The sequence below is a fragment of the Aptenodytes patagonicus genome, chromosome 2 (assembly GCF_965638725.1).
Source record: "Aptenodytes patagonicus chromosome 2, bAptPat1.pri.cur, whole genome shotgun sequence".
Taxonomy (NCBI): domain Eukaryota; kingdom Metazoa; phylum Chordata; class Aves; order Sphenisciformes; family Spheniscidae; genus Aptenodytes; species Aptenodytes patagonicus.
The window spans coordinates 148,249,623-148,273,992 of record NC_134950.1 but is presented as its reverse complement, the minus strand read 5'-3'; the positions used below and the strand labels follow the sequence as shown (position 1 = coordinate 148,273,992).

At 42.3% G+C, this 24,370-nt stretch overlaps 1 protein-coding gene across 3 annotated transcripts in view; it reads left to right on the top strand.

Moving 5' to 3' along the window:
• The first annotated feature begins 706 nt into the window (after nucleotides 1-706).
• FAM171A1 (family with sequence similarity 171 member A1) overlaps nucleotides 707-24,370 on the top strand; it is an 88,089-nt gene continuing 64,425 nt past the window's right edge. For all 3 annotated transcript variants that reach the window (XM_076331611.1, XM_076331610.1, XM_076331609.1), the window contains exon 1: nucleotides 707-1,044. In XM_076331611.1, coding sequence (XP_076187726.1) covers nucleotides 951-1,044 — 94 coding nt within the window. In that variant the 5' untranslated portion in view covers nucleotides 707-950. The remainder of the gene's footprint in view (nucleotides 1,045-24,370) is intronic.

Genomic DNA, 24,370 nt, shown 5'->3' with positions numbered 1-24,370 from the left:
GTTCTTTGCTTGTCTTTTTTTTTTTTTTTTTTAAAAACAATTTAAATACAACATCAGCGGCAGGGGACCGGGCCGCGCGCGGCAGCTGGGCCGCGGGGGACCCTGTGACTCGACACGTCTCAGCCGTGCCTTTATAAGCCACCGCGTCCGTCTTCCCCCTCGTCCCTCCCGCTGGGCTGCGGCTGAAGGCGAGCGAGCCGCCGCGGCGGGGGCCAGTACCACCGAGGAGGCCATTTTGCAGCCGTTGAGGGGGAGAGAGAGAGAGAGACAGAGAGAGAGGGCGGCGGGCGCGGCCGGGCGCGACCCGGCCCCCCGCGGCAGGTAAGCGCGGCAGCACCTGGCGGAGGCGGGGGGCGGGCTGCCCGCCGGGGCCACGCGCCTGCCCCCGGGCGGCAGCCGGTCTCGCGGGGCGACGAGGCTCGGCGGGGGCCGGCAAGGCCGCCCGGCGGGCCCCGCTGCTGGCCCCGCTGCTCGCCGGGGAGCCGCGGCCCCTCGCCCCGCCGCGGGCCGGGAGGGCAGGGCTGGGCGTGGCCGGCAGGGGGCGCTGTCCCGCCGGGCCCGCCGCGCGGGGCAGGGTGTGCCGCAAAGGGTTAACGAGCGGGCGGCGGAGCCTGGCTGCCCCTGCCGGGAGACCGGGGAAAAAAATAAACGGGGGAGAAAAATTAAAAAATAAAACCAGACAGGCAGCCGGGGCCGCGGAGCGCTCCCGCCTCTCCTTCCTCCCGCCTCCGCCGCCCGCCCGCGGGGACAGCGCGGGACGCGGAGGCCGGGGCGCAGCGGCGGGACGACAATGCAGCAGGCGGAGAAAGCAGGAGGGGCAGCGCACGGCAACATGGAGGGAGGCGCGGAGCGGGCCAGCCCCTGATGCGGCTCTTTCTCCTCCTCCTCCTCCGGGCAGCGGCTCCGGCGGCGATTCCCTCCCTGGCGGCGGCTGGCGGCGGCGGGTGGAAATGAGCAGGTCGGCGGCGCTTCTCCTCTGCCTGCTGGGCTGCAACGTGTGGAAGGCGGTGACCAAAACCTTAGGGGCGCCCGAGGCGGCTCAAGGTCGGTGCGGGAAGGGCGGCGGGACTGACCCGCTTTGTGCGGTGGCCCCCGGGGCGGCGGGGGGCTGCATTGTGCGGGTGGCGGCAAACTTGGGGGGGGCCGAGCCGGGGGTTTGGGGGGGGGGGGCTGCGATGCGAGACCTCTCCCGGCTCCCACCGCCCGTCGGCTGCGGGGCGCAGCGGGGGCGCCGCCCGCTGCAGACCCCCCCCGTGCTCGGGGTGGTGAAGGCAGCCCCGCGCGGAGGCGGGTGCAAGCCCCGCGGCCGGGGAGCTTTTGTTAACGGAAGGGGCAGGGGCTGCTGCTGGCCTCATTGTGCTGCCCCCTCCCTCTCTCAGCGCCACCGGAGCTGTTGCATTGCGTCCTTCTCCCCCGGTTCCCCCCCCCCCCTCCCCGCCGTGCCCGCTGCAGGGCCCGACGCGGCGGTGAGAGGCTGAAGGGCACCGGCGGCCGCAGGCCCTGCCCCCGGCCGTGCGGGGCTGTCGGGCTGCGGGTTCGCCCCCCGGGCTGGCGGCGCGGCTCGGCCCGCCGCCCCGGGACGTTTCCGGGCCTCGGCCGGGCCTTTTGTTCGGCGCGGTGGGCTGCCCGCCGGCCGGGCGGGGGCCTGTCACGGCGCCGGGCGGCCGCTGTGCCCCTCGGCAGCCGGGGAGAGATTTCCCCGGCCGGGCAAGGTCGTCCTTTCCCTCCGCCCGCGCTCGGGCGGGAGCAGAATCCGCAGCGGGGCAGCGCCCGAGCCCCTCGGGAGGCCACGGCGGCTCCACCGGCACCTGGAGCAGCTCCTGGGCCGGGCCAGGGTCCTGCCGTGAGCTGCTCTGCCCTGATCCTCACAGGTGCCGCGGTGAGGCGTCCCCTCGGCGGCGAGGTGCACCTGTCCTCCAGTCCTCACCCCGTGTGGAAACTCGGCGGGGGGAGACACTCCCCCGTGCCCCGCTTGCCCTCGGCCTTGCGTTTGGTGGCAGGAGGGCAGCCCCTCCCTCGGCCTCCTCCCAGCGGGCTCCGACAGGGATCCTGCGGCAGCATCGTTCCTGCTGGGACCACGGCTATGTTAGGAAGCAGAAAACTTGTCTACCTAAGGGTACGAAACGTGCTAGGAGGAAATGTCCTCCCCCATGGTCAGTGTTAGCCTTGTGGTGTGCGTTGTCAAGTGGCTAAATGTGTCATCTCAGATGAGAGATCGTATGCCGGCTTAGCCTTCGTGGCGATGGGTTGGCAGCATCCTTCCTGCTGCGGTGGGGTGGAAGTAGACCACATGAAGAGTACGCTTATGTCCTGTTTCCTCTAAGCTTTCCTGTCTCGCATATTGGTAAGAATCAGTAAGCGATGCTTGCCACAAGAAGGAAAATGTTAAAAGTAACCTTTTTGAACTCTTTCTTTTGTGGTTGTATTTGCGGTGAACTAAGTAAGATCCAGGTGGGCCTGTGCTCTCATACAGTGTTCAAAAGGTATTGGTATCTCGTAGCAAAACCTACCACGCTAGGCAATCTGACATCAAATGTAATGTCAGATTCTGCCTTTTTTTTAAGGACAAAACAATAGCAGTTCTGGAATAAGAAGTACTAAACTATAAGTCAAAGGCCAGTAAACTTGGGACTATACTGAGTTTATTGATAAGTGTGCCAGAAAAACAGAACTGTGTTCATCCCTTGAAGCTAGCACTTCAGATACCAAGGTGATAACAATCTATTGTAATTTCTGTATCATATGGAAAATCCCTTTCATATGGAAAATCCCTTCCATAGATGTGATCAAAGTGGTAAGGAATTGGCAAAATAAGTGCCTTTCAACTGCCCTGTCAATCTCGTCTTCTGTTGTCAAGCTCAATTCATGGTATGTGGAAAGACTTGTCTCTATAGCTGCTACATCCATATCAAGCCTGATAGCTGATTATTTGAGTAATAGCAGCTATGTCAGTGAGTAGAGAACATTTCTATCTAAATAGAACGGTCTAATTTTATCTTCCGTGTAAGAACATCTGAGTTTTCATAGATAGCATCATTTTCCAAAGTCCACGAGCCCAATCTTTACTCTTTGGACATGTACATTGGTAAGTGAATATGTAGAGCTAATCTCATATTGAAGTGTATTCTGCTCACTAGTTACCATGAGTCTTTTTTTGAAATTTTATGTGATGCCAGCTTGTAGCTTTGAATAAGTTCCTAATCATCAGGTGTGAACATCTTCTGGGGAAACGAGTTTTAGTACCAGGCACATTCCTTGTTTGTATACTGAGCACAGTAAGTGCTAAATGGTTGTAAAACCTAAACCAACTGTTTTTCCCTCCTGCCCTTTTAGCACCATGGTGATAGTTGTAGGTACATGTGGAGGGCCATTGCCAAAGTTCAGGGATGTTTGCAGGTGATTGACTTTCCCCTTGTGGCTGGGAAGAGACTAGTGAAAAACGAAGGGATTGGAATAAAGCTGGAGGTAAGAAAGCCAGAGGATGCCATCAGGGAGTAACTGCTTCAGCATTTATTATTGGACAGGTTGCAAGAGACTAGGGCGGAGAGCCCTCCTCGTGGTGGGACAGATCAGATGAGACTCAGTTAAGATGTTCATGCCTGTGTTAACAGACCAAATAAACAGGTCTTGGATTTGGAGCTATTTGAAGGTGGGATTTGTAGTCAGTGTTCTGGTTAAGGAAGGGATGAGGAGTGATGCTCTGCATCAAGCATTTCTCTCTTTCGCTGCTCTCAGCTGTACGTTCAGACAGGCCCAGATTCAAATTCTGCTTGGCCAGACTGATTACATAATTCGTGAATATGGAAAGTATTGGTAATTAAGCTCTGCATTTAGCGCCCTATTTAGAAAATTGGATGACTTTGGCACGATGTTACCTTATTTGATTCATTATGCAGATCTGTTGTGGCCTCTGAAGGTCATGGAGGTACCCTCTAAGTTTCAGTAACTTATTTTCTTCAATATGTTAAAATCCACACAGATGAGTTGTTCATTTTTGTCAGTGTTGATGCTTAGAGCCCCAGCAGTGTGGTGGTTAGAAGTCCATGAAGGTATGCTTTAGGATTGGTAAGGCTTTACCTCTTTAACTTCTCTCAAATACTTAAAACCTGACAAGTGTTTCAGATGAGGACTAAATTATGGTTTTGAGGGGTTTTGGTGGTGTGTGTTTGATTGTTTTTTAATTGTTCTATCAGGTATTCCAGAACTTAAAATTGGTTTGAATGCTGAAATGTGTAGAAATTTTAATTAAAACAAAAAAACAAACCAACCCTTAAGTTGCATTCCTATTGGGAATTGGTGATTTGTCCGAGTACAGACAAAATACACGGTGAGTTTTCTTCATATGAACAGATCCCTTTTTAAACTTAGGGACCCTTGGCAAATAGGAATTTAAGAGTTATGTGAAGAGGTAACACTAACCCAGGGAGAATGTAAGCAGAATCAGTGTCATTTTAGAAGCGGTTACATTTCTTTGTCGCCTGTAAACTTTGCTTCGCAGTAGAAGATGAGGATGATTCATTTGTAGATGCTAGGGAGGCTCTTTTAAGAGAAATCCTAGAATATTGTGTTGTAGTGCAGACATCCAGTATGACTTTTGTCTGCTGCAGTGGGTATTGGTTTTAATTCATGTCTTCATTGGTCTTCGTATTTCATTAGTTGTTCAAAATGAAGAAGTTATGAATAATAAAATAATAATTGAGTAATAAATAGCACCCAGTTCAAGGACTAGTCTACTAGTAGATGAATATGCTCAGGATATCCCACCTTCATAATCCCAGAATGAGATCAGGCAGATACTTTTTTTTCCTAGTATGAGGGTGAGTGAATAAAAGTTCAGCTGTTGCTACTTAGTCAGAATCCGCAGTATCTTCTCCCTCTGTGTGCATGGAGGACAGGAGGCTTGATGCTTGACTGCTGCTGTTTGGCATTGCCTGTCTGCCTGCAAACAGCCATTACATTAGTTGACATTGTGAAAGCGAATTTCACAACCATTTCAGCTGGACATTTTGTAAAGGCTTCTTTTCTGGACAGCACAGTAACAGCTGTGAGGGGACCCTCAAGTTCTTGGCTTTTTTAAAGCCAGTTATCCCAAGCTTGCAGTTATAGCCATGATGATAAAGTTTAGATGATGCAGAAATAAAGTCTTTTTCATCTTGCACTGCTGTACTATCTCTTCTCAATCAGCTGCAAATTACTAATGACCTTCAAATACAAACATTCATCTCATTGAGACCACAAATGGACTCATAAGAGTAGAAGCTAAATTGCTCTAAAGCAGTACAAAAGATGGTGTTTTATTTTAGTGGAGGAGCAAATTGTTTACTTACTATTAGATAGTATTGTAAAATCTTAATGAGGATGAGATATTAATTGGTTTTATCAGTTATCAGATCCAGGTAAGCATTTATTATTTTTTTCATGTTTACCTTGAAACTACTAATGCCTGCAAATGCTAGTAACTGATTTCTCTCAGTCAGATGAACAAGTTACCTAGGTGAGCTGAGGGTTTAAAACTGTAGTCTTTTCCTGCTAAACACTTGTGTTCACCCTTTTGGCTTGTAATACCTTGCAGTAAAGTGATTCAACTTACCTTAAATAATGTGTGTATGCACTTGTCAAGTGACAGCAAATTCACATGCTGGCTTTCCCTGTGGTCATTTGTCCACTTGTCTCTTGAGACAGTGTTAATTGCCATGTGTTACCTAACACAAAGGTTAAAACAACCTTCTCTCTCCCCTCTCTTGTCTTTTTTTTTCTTTACACTCACACTTGACACCTCTTACTGCTTGAGACTAGAACCTGGTTCATGACATTTTTAGGGACAGCTGCTTTCTGTGCCAACTTCTGGCCAAGTGAATGGTTTCAAATAGCAGTCCCCTCTCTACAGGAGAGGTTTCTGGTAGCAATGAAATGAAATTTTACCATATGTTTGTTAATTTGACAGAAGCCTAGGTATATGTATTTGTGTGCAGAGGAGGAAGAAGGATTGTGCTTTTAGGTTTGTTGGAAAACTTAAGAAATCTCCAATGGTTTTGGAGGAGCAGAAATGTCACTTTGCCTCCTGTTAGTACAAACTGCCATTTAGTTTTTTACTCGTCTTCTGTGGGCAATGACTAACCACAGTCTTGGTGCGTGAAGAAAACTGAGAGGAAAATGCATGGCAAGGAAACTCAATGTATAGGTCATGTCAGTTTAAGTATGCACAGTACCTGGCAGCTTGGTGGTTCAGCTTTAATGGCATTTCTTAACAACACTGCTTGAAGTTTGGCTGTTGGATAGCAGTATGGTTGGGAATGATGCTTCTTTTCCACATATCTCAAATTACTCTAGGACTTTTGATCGATACAGTTGTGTCACGTACCTTGAGCTTATAATTTAGGGAGATAGTTATGTTTCCAGTCAGCCAAAGGCAAACTAAATCTCTTTAAAATACCTGCAACTTGAATTCAAAGTGTGCACTTTCAGTATTTCTGTTACCTTATACACGGATTACCTTATGCAAGCTGCGTTTTTTGTAATATTAATTTCCCTTTGCTCCAGTATGTATCAGTTCTGCCTTTAGATAGGAAGAAAGGCAACTTCTGAGAGAGCTGCACTGTCGGTATTCTGCTTTTCCCACACGTCTCAATGGTTTTACCATTTACCTGTCAGGGAGCACAAATAAGGGAGGCAAGAAGCCTGTGTAAAGGGTTGTATTTACTAGAACAAATGAGTTTAATAATACTAAATGTAATACATGCTAATAATGTACACTAAAACATTTTTGTTTTGGGAAATACCAGAGAGAACTCAGTGCTGCTTTTTTTTTTTCCTTCAGAAATTCCAGAAACATTTTCCTGTAAGCTGGTTTACATTAAGTTTTCAGTTAATGTAATATCTGGCTTGTTGTGTATGGGTAATAAGCATTACACACATGCTTTTTACAAACACCATCTTTAGTTTTATTGGAAACTGGGAAGATATGTATATATTTGTTAATACAGAGCTGTAAGAATATGAACATACTGTAATTTCTTGTTGCTTTTAATAAGTGCATTGAATCTTTCACTTTAAAATATTAAGACAGAATCATACTTGACATAATGGTGAGTCTGAGCCCTTGAAAGTAGTATTTGAGTATATTTCAACATAGAGCTACACTTTCATTTCATGTAAAATGCCAGTGTTCTGCTTCAGATATACCTGTGTCACATTTTTGCTAGCTTGAAGAGCAACAGATCTTGAGACGATCTGAAGGAAAAATTAATTTATGTACAGTATAGTCTGTAAATTTGGCTCCCTCACTAGCTACTTGGGGGATTGGGTATATTTAAACAGAACTGCTGTGGATATAAAGTATGTTTTGAATAGAAGTAGTCTGCAGGCAGGGCACAGAAGTCCCCTGAAATTCAACATTGAAGCATCTTTTAATTGTTCCTACTCTTGGCTTTTGCAGTTCTGTGAGCTGTCACTGCCTGTGCCATACTGCGGAAGCATACTAGGGAGTGAAGGCCTGTCTTTATCCGTTGTCTGTACACCTCATGCACAAGGAGGTGAAGCCTCCCTGTCACTGTGAGTAGGAACCTGCACCATGGAAAACTCTTCTATGCTGCTGTAATGGTTGTTTTTCAGATGGGGAGGCAAGAGCACGTAACAGTAGAGGGGACCCCACGTAAGCCTTGCTGGACTCGGTGTGACTCTTGTAGGGGCCACCCTCAGCCTCTCTGCCCTGTGGGAACCAGGCTTTGAGGAGACGCAGCCACAACTGCAGTTAGCAGGGAGGAAATGGAGCGCAGGGGGAAGCCAAGGGGAAGGAAGTAGCCGCATCCTTTTGGCTTGGGGACAACAAAGGAGCTGAATCCAATAAGGTGCAAAATGCTTCCAGTTTTCTTAAGTTCTAGCTGCAAAAGTGCTGAGAACTACTGTACTGTGTGGTAGGTGTGAGTAATACAATAGCAGTGTTTAACAGTAAAGGGGAGCTTACCTTGACAGTCAGTAAATGCTGAGATAAATAAGAGGTAGAGGCATAAGGTACTCCTGCTTTGTTAAAGAAAACAGAGGCCTTTCTTCTTTGTGCAGTAATTAACAGAGGTGATAGCAGTGTTGGGAGCTCCCTCTTGTTTCATCCCACCTTTGTGATTGTCATTACTGAAAAAATTGGGTCTTTCATCCTTTATAAGCAAGGGCATATACTAATAGAGCAACAAGTATTTCTCAAATGATGTTGTGAGACTTGCTTGATAATAAAGCAGCAACAAATTAAGGTAAATGCTGTATTTGGACTGCTGCTGGGGGGAAATTAATGTATCAGTAGTTTTGTCCAGCCCTCTTGCTCTCCATCATACCATGAACAGTTGTGCAAAGTGAAGGATTAAGATCCAAACATCTCATCTCTCAGTCTGTACTTGATACATGAATGTAAGACTTTTCATGCGAGGGATATGCAATTGTCATCCAGGGTAGGAGGCATCTTGCCTAACTCGGGTGTCTGCGGTCTGCAAGTGGCTACATCTTAGCTAGTCATCCACGGTCCTTTTACAGACATGAAGCTAATGGAGCCGAGTGTCATTCCTGTCACTTAGAGTAAGCACAACTGGTCAGATGAATGGGGCTGTGTGGATCTCCACTGACTAGCATGGCAGCCTAGACAACACTGTGTACTGCCATTTAGTCAGATGAATCCTCCCTCAGATACTGTAACTGGAAGTTCCATCAGCACGGTGTTGCCCTCTGGCTCATCCTTAGAGCTACTGAATATATACCATGTAATAAGCTATGTGAAAGAACACACACTCTTGGATTACCTGGCTGGGTTATCTTGCATTTCTCAAGACTCAAACGAGAGTTATTGTCTAGTTACATTTCTAAACCATTTGTCTTTTCAGCATTATGCTTATGAGCCTAAGTGTTTCACTCCCAAGAGTAAATAAACAAAAAGAAAGGTTTAGAAACAAGTAAGGAGGCTTGTAGAGTTGTTTGGGCTTGTCTACATGTTTTTTCCATGTTTTTAACTAGCTTTGTATTCCCAAGAGTTGATTTATTCTGGATTAAGCTGCATTGTTACTCTCACCTTTGTCTGTTTTCTCTTACTGGCATTTGTGTAGCAATGTGGCAAACCAGATTGAGGAAGTTATCCAACTGAAAACTCCTGTATGCACCAGTTCAGTCTTCACCTGGATCACTTCCCTGGTTGGATTAATTGGGAATTACAAAAATGCAGAGGAAAGGTCTGAGAGGAGCTGATAAGGGAAAACAAGGACTTCATGGCAGCAGTGCCAGTTGATGCAGGATTAAATTGTTTGTGGAATGTAACATAAGATGTAGGGCACAACATTTAGCAAGTTAACTGTTTTAAAAGTTACTGCTCAAAGGAGATGGCTATTGTCTGCAAATGTGATACCACCCCATTGCTCAAAGAAAAAGCATAAAGAATTTGCCTACAGTAGACAAAAAAAACTGCATTAGAGCAGTGAATACTGGCAGACCATACTGGCAGATGACTTGAGAAGCTTTCAGCTGTGACCATCTCTGTCTCCATCAGGACAGGTTTTTGTCCCTGCCTCAGATACTCCAGTCTGTACCCTGCATGGTAGTTTAAACAGAGCTTCATCCACAGTTTCAGCTCAGGTGAACTGTGAGATGTAGTGCTCATGAGTGTTTCTCCCAGTTGCAGGGTAACGGGTGGGTTAGTACCTGAGTCATCTTTTCTCTGCGCTCCGGATGTCCCAAATGGCTTGAGAGGAAATGATGCACTTTGGCTGGTTTAAACGCTGAAGAAATGTGGAGGGCAGTTCTGGGCACTTAGCATAGCATTCTGGTAGGGTAACTTTTGTCAGCTAACTGTGAATGTACGATTTGGCATAATTAACGCATGATGCCTGATACTGGTCACTCCTCTCTGAACTGTCTGTCAGCCAGAGCGATTCCCACTTTCCTCCAGATAATTGCCTTGCTTTCCTTAGTTACTGCACTTCTGCATTGACATCTCCTAGATCAGGGTGTCTGCTGAGAGATTAGAAGTTTTCACTCCTTATCCTACTCTTCCTCCTTCTGTCCCTGTGTTGGCCCTCTTGTATCTTGAAAGGCTTGGAGTGGTTTTGCTGCAGACCGGCAGGAAAGCCTGCTGGGGAGTGTTCATGGCCGTTTCTTGTTTCTGTTTGAGTTGGGCAAGCATTGCTAGGGAAATAAATGGGTCCAGGAGCTCTGGAGGCAGGACTGATGGTCTGCAGGGGGTGAGGTGGACAAGGGTGGGAACACGCCACTGGGCAGCAGGGCGATAAACTTCTCCAGGCGCTGCATTATGTTTGCAGAATGGGTGGCATCAGCTCAAGATGGGAGCAACAGTTGCTCTGTTCGCTTCCCTCTGAATTGTGCTCCTGGCAAGTTCTGAAACCTGCTGAGTAGCATGCTGACCTGGACAAATATTACAGTAGTTTAAAAAGCTACTTGTGGTAATAATGTTGACAGACGCAGTGAAGCACAGCAATATACTTGCTCTTTTAGCTTTACTGCTAATACCCAGAGTATTCTTGCAACTCAGCTTATTTCAGCGTGTGGTGCTGCAGTTGCAGTCCTGGCAAATAACTTAAGTTTGAGCCAGTCTCTAGGTTCATGATTACGGGAGCCAGGAACGCAGATGTTTGAAATGAGGGCTGTATTTTCATTGTTTTGCGGAGTGCCTGTGTGTGCGGACTGTCACTTTTTTCCCTACTGTTAAAACTTTAATATGAAGAAGCTTGTTTTCTTCAAAAGTTAAAATGTCCTTTGGTCTTACAGGATAGTTATTTCATTCTTTAGTATGCTGCTAGTTAAACCTTTTTAGAGGGAACTATGGCACTAAACTTACTTGATGTAAATATTGTTGTTAGCAGTCTATGTGAAAATTAAAATACATTCACTTCAAGCAGCCTGAAGCAGTAGGAGCAAGAGCTTCTAATGGGATGAATTTCAAGTTTACTTATTGCTGCAAGCTATTGAGTTATAACTTCAGCAGGCTTTGGAATATTAAACTAGTAAAAGTACTTTAAAAATCAGTTGTTGAAGGAAGAGAACCTGATGTACTAAAATTCTTGTTGAAAACTATTAGTTTTTCCAGACATTTGATTAGATAACTGATCTAAAGAAGGAAGTCCTTATGAGTATCTATCTGCTCAGTGAAGTTTTACCTCAGCAAAAACTACTTGGCACTCTTTAGCTATGTTCAAAATCTTGCTGGAGATCTTGTTTTAATTAGTAATTTTACCTGTGGGTGTGTAGTTAATCTTTCAGTAACATTTTTTTTTTAAAGCATAGTTTACTATTGCTGCCAAAAGAGCTGAGTGAGCCTTCTCAGCAGATGTTGTCATTAGAAAGTGGATCGAAGCAGTGTCATGTCACAAGCTAACTTTCTGCACAGAAAAAATCCTTGGGTTTTGAGGGGTGAGGGGCTAGGTAACAGTAGAGCAGTTTTTGTGGTGGTGTCTGAGAAAGGTAATGGTTATTCTCATGTGCAAGTTAATGCATGCTTTTAAGTGAATACTCCATACTTTCATAACTTCTTCTGTGGTGAAGAAAAATCAAAACAGAGTGTATGTAAGCTTTCAAGATCAAACTCTTATTTATAAGTGATAGCCCTGTAGATTCCTTCAGAGCAGTAGAGAATCTTTGTTTACTATGGATGATTGCACATAAACAATGATGCTTTTTAATATCCGATGCATTCAAGTATTAAGTCTTGCATCAGCTGCTCAGAATGATCAAGTGCCATCTTCCCTTACCGCTAGCCTAATAGCATGCTGGAAAATATTAAAGCTCAAATTCTTATGGCCAAACTCCCTCAGGTGTTTCTTCAATCCAGGTATTATTTAATCTGCGTGCCTGTGCCTTACAAAACTGTGGTGATTTTACCATTTCCAAGAAGGTATATATTGAATTGGAGGAAGAGCAAATGCACAGCAGTGTTTCCTGACCATGATGCTGACGTGGGGCAGAAATTTCACTGCCTCACTGTTACTTGAACTTGTAAATAATGTTCTCTGTGCTCCTAGTATAATATTTGGCTTAGCTTTTTTTATTTTAAACCCAGACTGATGACCCATGATTTTGAGGTAGCCATGTGTTGCATTCACTGGACCTCTTTGCCTGAGGGAGAATAAAAATATTGTATGTTTTATACCATGTTAAACAGAATATGGGAGAAGAAAAGAACTTAATGTTATGTCCATTGATCCCTTTCCTTGTCATGAATTATTCAGATACTAGTATGATTGGTTTTGTTGGGTTTTAAGGGGGTTTTTTTAGGCCTTGTAAAGAGGAGAACAAATACAAACCTAACTAGGTATTATATTGATAGTAGGTATTATCTTCACACCTTAATTTATTTCAGTTTGTGTTAATTACCAGGTTTCTGAGACATAAATAGTGAGTCAGTATGATTAGCTTTCCTGAATGACTCTGAAAAACTTTGAATTTAGTGTTTACTGGAATCCTCCTGTCTTCTCCTTACTTCTGCTAGAAAACTGGGATGGATACAGTTGTGGGTTGGAGACCTCAGTGTTCTTCCACACATGTGCAGACCTGCACACATGCTTGTCTTGTAAGTCCATATGGTATGAATCAAAGCTTACCTCACAGTAGTAAAACTGTAATGCATTTTCCACCATTTTCAGTTATGTGTTCATGGCATGATAGTCTGTACTTTGAACAACTTAGAGTGATTGTCCTTTGTAAATGGTCATTATTCTATGAAATTAATGTGTTATCCAGGATACTTGGCTTCAATTTTGTTCTTGGATTGCTGTGGCTATTTCAATAACACCAGGAGTTGCGTCGTCTTTTCTGCTCACTTGCTTTGTTCAAAGCAGCTTTGGCTTGCAAACGTATACAGATGTATTTGTTCTTTCTTGTTCATGGCAATAGATTTGAAATAAACCCTTGCTAGCAGGTAGAAGGCATGTGAATTAATTGAGTGTATGAGTATGTGTACTTCCTTGTTCAAGATTTTTAAACAATCTGAGGCCTCTAATTAAGCATCACTGGCTTCTGGTCTTTTTTTTCCTGCAGTTTTCATTTGCATACTATTATCAGGAGTTCTTACAAACTTCCAACTTTCTCAGAAAAAGCGGATTTTAATATTAGACTCTTAAATCTTTTATGTAAACCTATATTGCTTAGAATTTTTTTCTCTCATTCTAGTAGCGCAAGACAATTCAACTTTTAGTCTGTGATAGTGCCTTCGATACTATTAAAAATTATTCTTTCTAAAAACACAAATATGCTTAGCATTAAAATGGAGACCTGACCTGCTTTATATCTTTTTATCTGTATTAAGATTAGTAGGGTTCCAGAGGTGGTTAAGATACCCTAAAAACTGGCCAGATGTTGAATCAAATGTGTTTACCCAGAACCAGTGAATTCCATGTATTTCTATTTCTTCTTCCCAACTCAGTGGTGCTTTATGCTAGAGCCTGTGTGATTCTGTATTGGTGCTTTGTAACCAAAGGGGGGGAAAAAAAAACCACATACTTCCGAGATTATATTACCCCTATGTAAGGTAAGACATTCAATTAAAGCCATAATACCTTCTAACAAGAGAATGGGAATTTTGTGGATATTTTAATATAGGTAAAAGTGAAAGAATAATGTCTTATGCTGCAAGTTATGCTACTGAAAATCAATACTAGTAGGTTCTTCTCTTTGGTAGTGATAGTAGGTCCTTGATTTCTAACTACTCCTGTACTCTCGGTGTACCTGTTTGGAACTGACATGCTGTCGTTTTTCTTTATCAGAAATATAAAGTATCGAATAAAATTATGCATATTTAGGTAACATAATGTGTCTTCTACATTGATCTCTTTGTACAGTTTGTAAACACTGATTCATCTTTTTAGAATATGTCTGGTGGCTGAATCTTCTGCCACACTTGTCACTTTTGACAAGAGGACTTCTGTTGCCAGCAGCTGTGGTGTAGAAATTGGCCTTGGTGGAGTGGCCAGTGACTTCTTCACACAGTTGTGACCACCTTGACTTTCAGAGGAGATGAACATGTGTCCTCCTCAGCATGCTGCTATGGTTCCCTCAGAGCAAGGAGCACAAAGCATGAAAAAGATGCATAGTTCATCAGGGAGTTGTGCTAAGACTTACTTAGTTGTTTCTTGATTCTTGCTTCTGGAGGCTGTCCAGAAACAATTCGTGGCAATTCTGGAGACATTTTATGCTTTGTCAGATTCACCTGAACTTGCCTCTGACCAGTGTTTCCAACTGTGCATTATAAAAGTTGTATTACCTGGGTGTTTACTCATGAGTCAGTTGTCCTTGACAACTTGGCAATGTTTCAACCTGTCCTTCCAGTTGCTTGAAATACAGCTGCATTTCAGCTTCTGAAATACTCTCATCCATGTGTCTTGTTCTTCTCCCAGATTCTTAATCCCCATCAGAAGTGATTGATAAGGATTTGTTTGCTCAGTGGTTCCTTAAGAGAGATGCTGAATGTGTAGGTGGAATAAGGCATTTCGCTGGCCTTTACTACCATGCAGGGATGTGCATAGAAGGGGCTGTAGCTAGAACAGCGTGTTTGTGTGTGCTTTTCCTACTTGAGGGAAGCTTGGTTAGCTTGACAGCCATGGCAGCATCTCATGGCTACTAACTGTTGTGGTGTTGGCCGGTCCTTTGTATTCTTTTTGACACATTGCGTCCAGACTTAAGTCTGTTGTGTTGGCTTTCTGCCAACTGAGGATCCTAAACTGCAGCTTCTTCAGCATGGGCTGGTGTGGCAGAACATACAGCAGCGAGCAGGCTGTGCTCATGTTCTTCACACTCATCCCAGCCCCACTGCTGCTTCTTTTTGAGTAACTCTGCATCCAGATCATATGGATCTGTGCAATAATTAAAAGAAAAGGATGATTCTTATGAACACTTTGTGAACTCGTTGGGGGGAAATGAAAAAAACAATCATCTTATTGGCTTCCGTTCAGAAGAACGGTGGCTGCTGTGCAGTTGTTTTTGCCTTGCTGCATGAGCTTGGAACAAATGTCTCATTGTTTTGCTCTCAGTACTTGCAGGAGGCAGATGCTGGGCTTGCACTGCCTACCACTGCTGTAACTTCTTACTTGGCTATTATATATCTGCAAATAGCAGTAGTGCATGAGGACCCCAGCTTGTGGCTGGGGTTCTGCTGGGCTGTAACCTGTCAAGTTGTTGCATTTTTTTTCCTTTTTCCATTGCCAGGGAGCTAAATAGCAGAAGTTCTGCTTTGTGACCCCTTCTAATGCTGTAAGCTGTGCAGTAGGGCAAGGCAAATAAGGTAGAAACAGAGGAAAAGAAGTTCATACAAAAATGCAAGTAGTTGGAAGAGGTAAACAAAATAGAAGCAGATACATGAAAGGTACCCATCTGTGTCTTACTGGCTTTGGCTGCTTGTTCTAAACTGGTAAGAGAAAAATGTGCCCACCATTATTTGCCAAAGACTGATGTGTTCAGGACTGCTTCAGAACTACTATCCTGCAATACTGGGTAGGAGCTGGTGGGTAGTTTACTGTTCATTAGTTCTTGCTGACAGCTTGGGGTTGGTGGAAGTGGATACTTTTAGAGGAAGTAAATTTAGTGCAAGGTTATGAAATGATGCAGTAGCAGTTTATCTATCTTTAAATGTTAGCTTCTCTATCTGCTTTGGGTTTCTCTGCTTTAAGGGGGTTTGTATTGCCCAGATATAGGGGCTTGATGTGGTGATACATGATGTTTGTATGATGGAATAGCCTTTCTCCATACGTGCAGAAAAGAGGAGCTTATGGGGAAAAAGGTCATTTATTTGAAGAATTATAAACACAAGCATTTCTTTCTTACTCAATTGTGCAAAAGCTTCTGTCTTAGGTATTCTCTTCAAAGACAGTCTCTGGTTGCTATGTGGCGCTTGCCCTTCAGCTCTTGTAATGCTGACCTCGTCTCTGATCTGATTTCACTGTGGCTGGGTTTTAGTGCTATACATTGGTCTTTACTTTCTAAGCACCTTTAACAAGAAACTGGTGTGTTGTGTGCTTGAATACTGCCTCAAACTGCTCCTTTTTAATAACAGTGCTCAAGGTTTTATGGTCTTGTTTGTCCCTTTCACTGTAGAGTGCCATTTGGCTCTGTCCCTGTCCCTCCTCTCTGCATATCCTCTCCCTCTAAGAAATACTGCTCTCTTCAGCCTTACCCATCACTTCTATATAGGTCATATCCGATTCTACATACTCTTTTAATTTTGATTTATCTGTCTGGTCTCACTCAGCTGCTGGCTACACTGTAATTTATTACAAGTGACAGATTTGGAGGAGGAGGAGGTCCTCTGCTGTGTCGTATCTCTGACTATTGTACTGATGGCAGATGATCGTGCTGTGACATTCCTCTGCTTGGGTGTTTTAAAAAAGTTCCAGGGTGGAGGAACTGACATGCTCTGCAAATTATAAAACCCAAAGGAGTTTTAAGTAACAGCTGCCAAACAACTTTAACTCTTTACTTTCTGTCTTGTTTTATATTATGAGTGAGGAATAAAGTTAATATTTTTTAATGAAAAAAAATTTGGACTGCATTGTGAACTGATAAGACTCAGATGCTAACTTTTTATTGTGTGATTCTTTAAAGAGTTAAAACATGATAGCAAGGGTGTTAATCTAGCAAATGTCTTCTGTTCATGTTTCAAACCCAGCATGAACAGACATGGATGTTTTTAATAAAAAGACAGATATTTAATTCCAAGAAATATACAGGTCTTATGCCAGAATAAATGCGATTTGTGATTTCTGGTTAATTTTTTATTATTATTATTTTAGAATTATTTCCTTGGGGGCCATTTGTAGTCTTTGGAGCACTTCATAACTTTCAGTAATAGTCTCAAGATTTTGTGTATTACATAAACTTCAGATTTCCTTGCTAGTAATCTGTGTTTATTTGACTTTCTGAAAGCTATTATAAGCACCAGCAATAGCCTGTACTTGATTTTTGGATTACTGTGGGTTTTTTTATTTTTTAACTTTTTTCCCTACGCTTCTTTGGTCTAATAGGTCTTATCTTGTCTCCTTTGCTTTCAGCCTGGAGCAGGATGATTAACTGCAGAACATGGAAAGCAAATATTTGCTAGCTGAAAGTAAAAGGAGGCTGTCTAATTTCTCCTATTTGGTGTGCAAAATGATTGCATGTTGTTTTCAGAATGAGTAGCTTGGTCTGCATGGTTGCACTTTGTGCTTGTATGCAAAAAAGAAGTGGGGACTAGGTGAAATTCCTTAGTGTTATATTGTGGATCATACCAAAGAGCCCTTCTGCCATCCGATCTGCGAACATATTACTACAGAAATTACAGGTGGTGTGTCCACAACTCTTTGTAGACGGAGAGAGGTAATGAAGTGCAGCAATATGTTAACTTCTGTGTTTGACCTAAATATGTTTGGAATGTGGTTTTGAATATGAATTGTGAGCCTGATGAAAGTGTAGGAGTATGGGACTGGAACAGACTGGATTGTCATCTCTATAGCAGGTGCCATGTGAGCTGTTCTTGAATCTGATTGACCTCATCTTAAAACTGAGTTCTGCTTGATTCCCCCATTTGTGAATCAGAGGATGTTTCAAAGCATTTCACTGTTATTAGTAATACTGTACTATCCTGTGCAATTTTTCCAATACTTTTTACCTGCAACAGCAACTAAAATAGTTAGGTCATAGCTCATGAGTGACCCAACAGCTTGATCCGAGTTCAGTGAAAGTCGCAGTTGTACAAATGTTTTTTTTTTTAAAAAAAAAAAAAAAAAAATTACAAACTGAAGATGGGGCACATGGGGTCACTGCCAACAGCGATGCTGAAAACCCTTAGCAGTACAGAGCCACAAGTGTTCAGAGAAGAAAGCAATTAATTCCCATCCAGTTGGTATTCATGAGAACTTAGGTGACTGAACTGTAGTGGTAAGCTAGTCTGAACCTGATAATCCCTCATACTTTCCTTCTCCAGTCTTATCCAAATGAATGTAGCTTGCATGTTGTCCTGTTTCTTAGAACGATAATATTTTAGACCAGCTTGTGAAATAGAAAAACAGCAGACAAGCTTGCAGGCATAAAGATTTTATCCATGTCTCAGATAATGTTGGCTTTCCAACTGTACATACCTCAGTACACTTGCTCTGACTTTAATTTGATTAAGTTAATATTGAGACAAGTTGAAGGGGGGGGAAGGATGGTTAACATCCATCAAATTGGGGAAAGGAAGGCATTGTAATAGTGGGGGGCTAAGATCACAGAATCACAGAAGGGTTGAGGTTGGAAGGCACCGCTGGAGGTCATCTGGTCCAACCCTCCTGCTCAAGCAGGGCCACCTAGACCCAGTGGCCCAGGATCATGTCCAGATGGCTTTTGAGTATCTCCAGGGGTGGAGACTCCACAGCCTCTTTGAGTAACCTGTGCCAGTGCTCAGTCATCCTCACAGTAAAAAAGTGTTTCCTGATGTTCAGAGGGAACCTCCTGTGTTTCGGTGTGCCCCCACTGCCTCTGGTCCTGTCACTGGGCACCACTGAGAAGAGCCTGGCTCTGCCCTCTTTACAATAAAGTAGGAAGTGAGGAAAAACTGTGACATATGGTATTAGCACAATTATGCCACATTCAAAGCTGTCTTTTCCAAGTTGAACTTGGCTGGAAGGTGCTGCTACTGAAAATACCAGAAAGGGTGGAAAGACTTTGATAATTTTTCAAACACAAAACTTTTACTAATTATTCATTCAGTAGAAGATATCTGTCTTGGAAATCAAGCCTTGCATGTTTCCTCAAAATTATTAATTCCATACCGGAGCCAAGAAGTTGCCAGTATGCCAGGTTGTTTTGAGTGGAGTTGTATTGCTTTCATAGCATTTGTTGTTAAAACATGAACAGTAAAGATACAAGGTGGACTGCCAGAAATTTTGGATGTTTAACAGTTGCCTGTGATCTAAAATGTCTCAAGGACAGTGTTTTCACACTGCATCTGTCTATCCAGAGCTCTGGCTATGTAGAATTTCATATACAGGGAGTTGTGGTAGTACCCTGCTTGTATGGTTTTTTTTTTTAGTGCCGTATGTGTTGGCATCTATATCTTATGTTATAAAATTGTTTATCAAATACTCCTTATACTGTTTCCTCCTTACAGTTAAGATATGATCATATTATCCTTCCAGATCTAGCAGAATTGACTTCGGATGTTGCAGCAGTTAAAGATTGCTATTCTACAGTTTGGATAACTTGAATTGATTTTCACCAAAAACCTGTCAGCAGTATTGGTGGATAGAGTCACTGCCTGGCTGCTTTTGCACTGATATAGATGAGGTGTGCTCAAGTAATGCTCTGCAATCCTTCAGCTGTAGGGGTAATAATATGCAGATGAGGGATGGTGCTAGGCAGCTTGGGTATGAGCATTTTCATCTGCTGCTGATGTTTGTGATTACACCGTTTCATACACCTTCGGTATCCATGGTGAGTAGCTGTTATAACAGTATTTGATCCCATTCAAAAAGCAGTCTTATTCTTTTAGCTAATCATAAGTGAATGTTATTTACCTATACAGAAAAGGTTGCTGTTGCTAGCCTGAGCTCACAGCTTTGTGAAGCCATGTGGGACTATGTTTATTCTCTTGATGTCAGTTTGTGCCACCTGGCACAGCTCCATTACATTCAATTTTTTCTCCTTTCTCAGAAAGGAGGAAACAGGCGCTTCAGGCCCTGAATAATCATCTAAACATCAGTGTGTGATGACTGGAGATAATAAACGAATTATTAAACTTCATTTCTTGTTTGTATAGTGTTTGTTGCTACCTAGCTTTTGAACTACAGATGAACTTGCTCAATCACACTTTTTTTTCTCATGGCATAATTAACTTAGTTTTCCTCTAGTACAGATTGCTCACATAAATTTTATATGATAGATTGTATCAGCATTTCAGAGTATATCACTGCGTTCTTTTTTGACTTTCAGCTTTCTGTGACCTAACACTGCATCCCAGTGCTTGCAAAAATTAGCTGTCTATCCCTCAAAAAAAAAAAAAAGGGGGAGGGGGGGAAGATTTCTTAATCGAGCTGGTTGTCTGAAGGCCAGACCCTGCCATCCCCAGGTTAATCCATATGACCTGCTGCCTTTCTTGAAGAATTTTGGAAAAGATTTTGGATAATAGCAGGTGCTTGAGCTCCTGAGCGTAGTAGGAATTATTGTCACTGCCTCTGCACAAGAGTAGGTGGTTTAGCTGGAAATTCACCATCTCAGGTGCTGGGCATGGAGCCAGGGACTTCAGTCAGTGTCCCGGCCGCTGGATGGCCTGGCACGGGGGGCTTCTCTCAGGGTTACACCCTGCCTTTGCAGTTCTTGAGACCAGACCACCTTTTAAAAGCACTTTTTTCTTCTTGTTATCGGTTGTAAATCCCCAAGACTTGTATTCATGGAAACATCACAGTTCAACCTATTTACAGCATTTTTTACTGTAATGCTGTACGTTCAGTTGTTACAAATAGGAAGCTAATTCTCATATAAACTTTCCTAAACCTTTTTATCCCAAGATCTTTGTATTCTTTTGCTTACCTTACCGTCCTTCACATTCTGTGGTCTCAGTTACACAGTTCTGCTTTTCTTATGGAGTTGAAATGCTCTTTTCAAAGTTGATTACCAAAGTATGTGCTTGCTTTATGCTGTTTTGTTAATGGCAGTCACAAAATGAACCTCATAATATTAATATTAAACAGCATAAATATATCCAGTCATATCCCTATCTTCCACTTAGTATATACTTTACTGGTCTTGAAATAAATGGTTTCATGGTGCGTGCAGTAACCTACTAACGTGAGAAAGCATCATATTTATCAGGATCACTTTTTAGCAAAGTTTGAATCTTAGGTAGAAGATTACGAGTAAAAATTTAACTTTTAACTTGATAAAGGCTTCAACATGTCTTCAGATTGCATTTGTATTTAGACTTCCAGAACTGATGCCTTGGGTTTGGGGGGTTTTGTTGGGATTTTTGGTGGTTTTGGGGGGGTTTTGTTAGGGAAATTGTCTGTCATTTTATACTACTTTTGCTCTTTTATTTGTAAGAGTCGGAAAATGGCTGTGACAAAGAAGATTCATGACTGTTTCCCAGTTGTTTTCTGCAAAGCTGAAATTTAGATACTCTTGTAAAAGCTATTTTGGATCTTTCTTTCTAACATGTTAACATTGCGCATAAGCTTCTGTTAATATTGAATGGGATAATAGTGCTGTTCCTCTTAAGCTTATGGAGTCCAAATCTTACTGTACCTGCAGTAACAAAGCTGTTAGTAATGTTTCATAAGGATTTTGCTTTCCATTTGGCATTGCAAAAGTATTCCTGTGTGACCAAACACACTAGCCTGGGAATAGATACTGAATATTTTTACTAGTGGTTTTTTATTCACGCTTCTAATAACAACAACACTTAAAGCTTTAATTTTATAACATTCTTTACAACATGAGGCAACTATATTACAGTACGAATTTGTGTATTTTGGGACCAATAACAAGAATTTCTAAGTTGGAGGCTCATCAGTTGTTAGTTACAGAGGAGGAAACGGATACAAGAGTATTGGTCAATCAGAGTGTTTTATGAGCCACCAAAGTGATTCTGCTATGGAAAAAGCAGATGTGATTGCAGAATGTGTTGGGCGAGTTCTCAGCAGAAAGGGTGATACTAATGCTGTTGTAAAGACATTGGCAGCACCTCTGAAATTCTGGCTTCCATTCTGTTTCTTATTTGGAAAAGATTAGTTCAAACATTTGAAAATACTTTTTAAGTTGAGAAAGGAAAAGAAGATGTATCTCAATTAGTGGAGAACAAAGAAAAAAAAAAAAAAGGGGTCTTAGCAAAACGAAGAGGGAAATGTGATTTGCTCTCTGCAGGTATAGAAAGGACCTGTTTAAGGAAAGAATAACACTTGACAATTTGGCCATGAGAAAAGTATGCAGGTAAAAGAAGTAGCCATTGAGAAATGCGGTTCTGACACAGCAGCCAACTGTGTAGGAGTGGAAGATGTGTAATTACCTTTTTAAGATGGAACTTAAAAAAGCTTGAGCTTTTTTTATTATGTATGTTTCTTGTGGTGACAGAGGCCTAGATTTGACTACCCACAAGATTCCTTTGTGTCCTTTATTCTAATTTAAAACATTCCTACTAAGAACAAGTGAAAAGAATAGAAACACAGAAAAGATGTAATAGTACAGTGAAGATCCAGCTAAAATATTTCTCCTTTGTTTTTTTGCTTCTGTTTTTCAGTGGAATATCGAAAAAAGATCCTTTTGTAAAAATGGCCTGAGGTGACTCAGTATTTAAAAAAACTAAAACCAACACAAGAAGTTGAAAAAGTGACTCTCTAATTTCTTTAGATTTGCACTTCCTTTTGTACTTGTATTGCAGTTTATTAGGGATTGTATATTAGTATTTCTCAGTAATTTCTGTACAGATTACTTTTCCTTAAAGCATAAGTCATTTTTGTCCCCTCTTACTCAAGAGAACTCACACTCTGTTGAAAATAATTACAGTTTTATTCTCAGTGCACATGGAAAGTCATTAATGTGTGGATAAGGGACTGAAAGGAAAAATACTGTAACTGCATTTCAGTGCTGATTTGAATGACTATTGAATATGGAAGAATTTGCTTTCTTTTGTGGTGGGTTTGGTGGTTGTTAATCACTAATACAAACCTACCACTGGATAGCAAGAAGAATATGAAAAACAAACCAAACTTGTAAATGCAGCTCCTAATTTAGGGAAAAGTTAAATGGCAGTTAAATGCCTATTCTATGGCAACACAAAGGTGTGACTACTGCAGATGTTGTCTTAATGAGTAGATGGAATTAAATTTGGTGGCTGTGTTCTTCAGCAAACCTGCTTGCAGAACATCAGTCTGTGGGTTTCTTTGTGTGCTTATTTGTAGAGTAAAAGACTTGGGTGATAAAGTGGCAAAAGTTGAATCTTTAAATAGACTATCCAAGTATTCTCAACACTTGGATGAGAACAGAGAGCTACTCTAAGTTTAGAGAGCTAATTGATGCAGTATTTAGCTGTAGTTCAATGTTATGACCAGCAACCAAGATAATTCAGAATTTTAGAAACATTATACATTTTGCATCAAAAAAATCTAAAGTTTTAATAAAGTTCAGCTCATTTAGTATACAAATCAAATTGCTTTTGAGAGGAAGTAGTCTGATTTGTTTCAAGAAGCTTTTGAAGGTAACTTGTTCTTCACCATTCATAGTTCCAAAGATGGGACCCTGGGACAGGTATTGACTTGGGAGCATTGTATTGCTGAGTGTCACAGAAGAGCAACAGAGGTATCTGGTTTCTGTCTATGGAAAACCATGATCTCGGAAATAGCTGATGTCAGTCTTTCCCTCTGAAATGCTGTACTTTGTCCTGGGAAATTCAGTCTAGTGTCCATGCTCCTTTGTCTTTATTTCACATCCACATTTAAAAATTAATCATATTTTATTTTAGCTCAACTTTTCTGCATGGTTCTTGGTGGGAATTGTACTTCTGGTATTTTGCAAGAATGCACTGGGTTATGGAATACCCTTCTTCACAAAGTCCCCCAGACAGCTAAGTCTGTCCAAGTTTACTGCAAATAACTATTTAACTGTTTTAATAATATTTAATGTTTTAACTATTTTTCAGCCAAAGAATGTTCTGTTTCTACAGTTGGTTTGACAAAATCAGTTGTTAGTTGAAAACCGATCCCAAGTGAAATGGCAATAAAAGTAGATACCGGGAACAAGTCCTTTTTCTGCTGTGTGGCCTTGTCTTGTGCGTTGTTTACTGCTCCAGTGTGGTATATACAGTCCACTATGACTTGCCTGCAAGTTGATCTTTTCCTGGATAGTTCTCTCAAGCAGTTTCCTAGATTTTTCTTTTTTGAGGGGATGGGTTGGTTTTTTTCTGGTTTCTTTGTCTTCTTTCTTTTTCCCTTTGCTTCAGAATTTTGTTGGACCTCAACAGACCACACAGTGCCATCCCATAGCTGCTGTGTCTATCTACAAGAAAGGTAGATTTTTTTTTTAACCAAGATCAGTCTGAACTGAGCAGTTCTTTGCCCAAGATATATATATATATTTTTTTTTAAGCCTGATAAAATGTATGTGGGAATTATTTCCTGGTTATCCAAATAACTCCCTTATGGGGAGTTTCTCGATAACCATGAAACATCTTAAAGGATATATGTTGTGAGCAACTCTTCTCATCTTCCAAAATGTAAAACTGAGTAAGAAAAATGAATATACTGGTATTCCTGCATACGTGAAAATCAGGGTACAACTCCACTGTTCTTGACACCAATCACTCATCTGTCTTCTCTACCACCTTTTGGCTGTACTGGCACCACTACCACCCACCACACCAGGTCAGTGACTTGATCTGGATTAAAAACAAATCCTC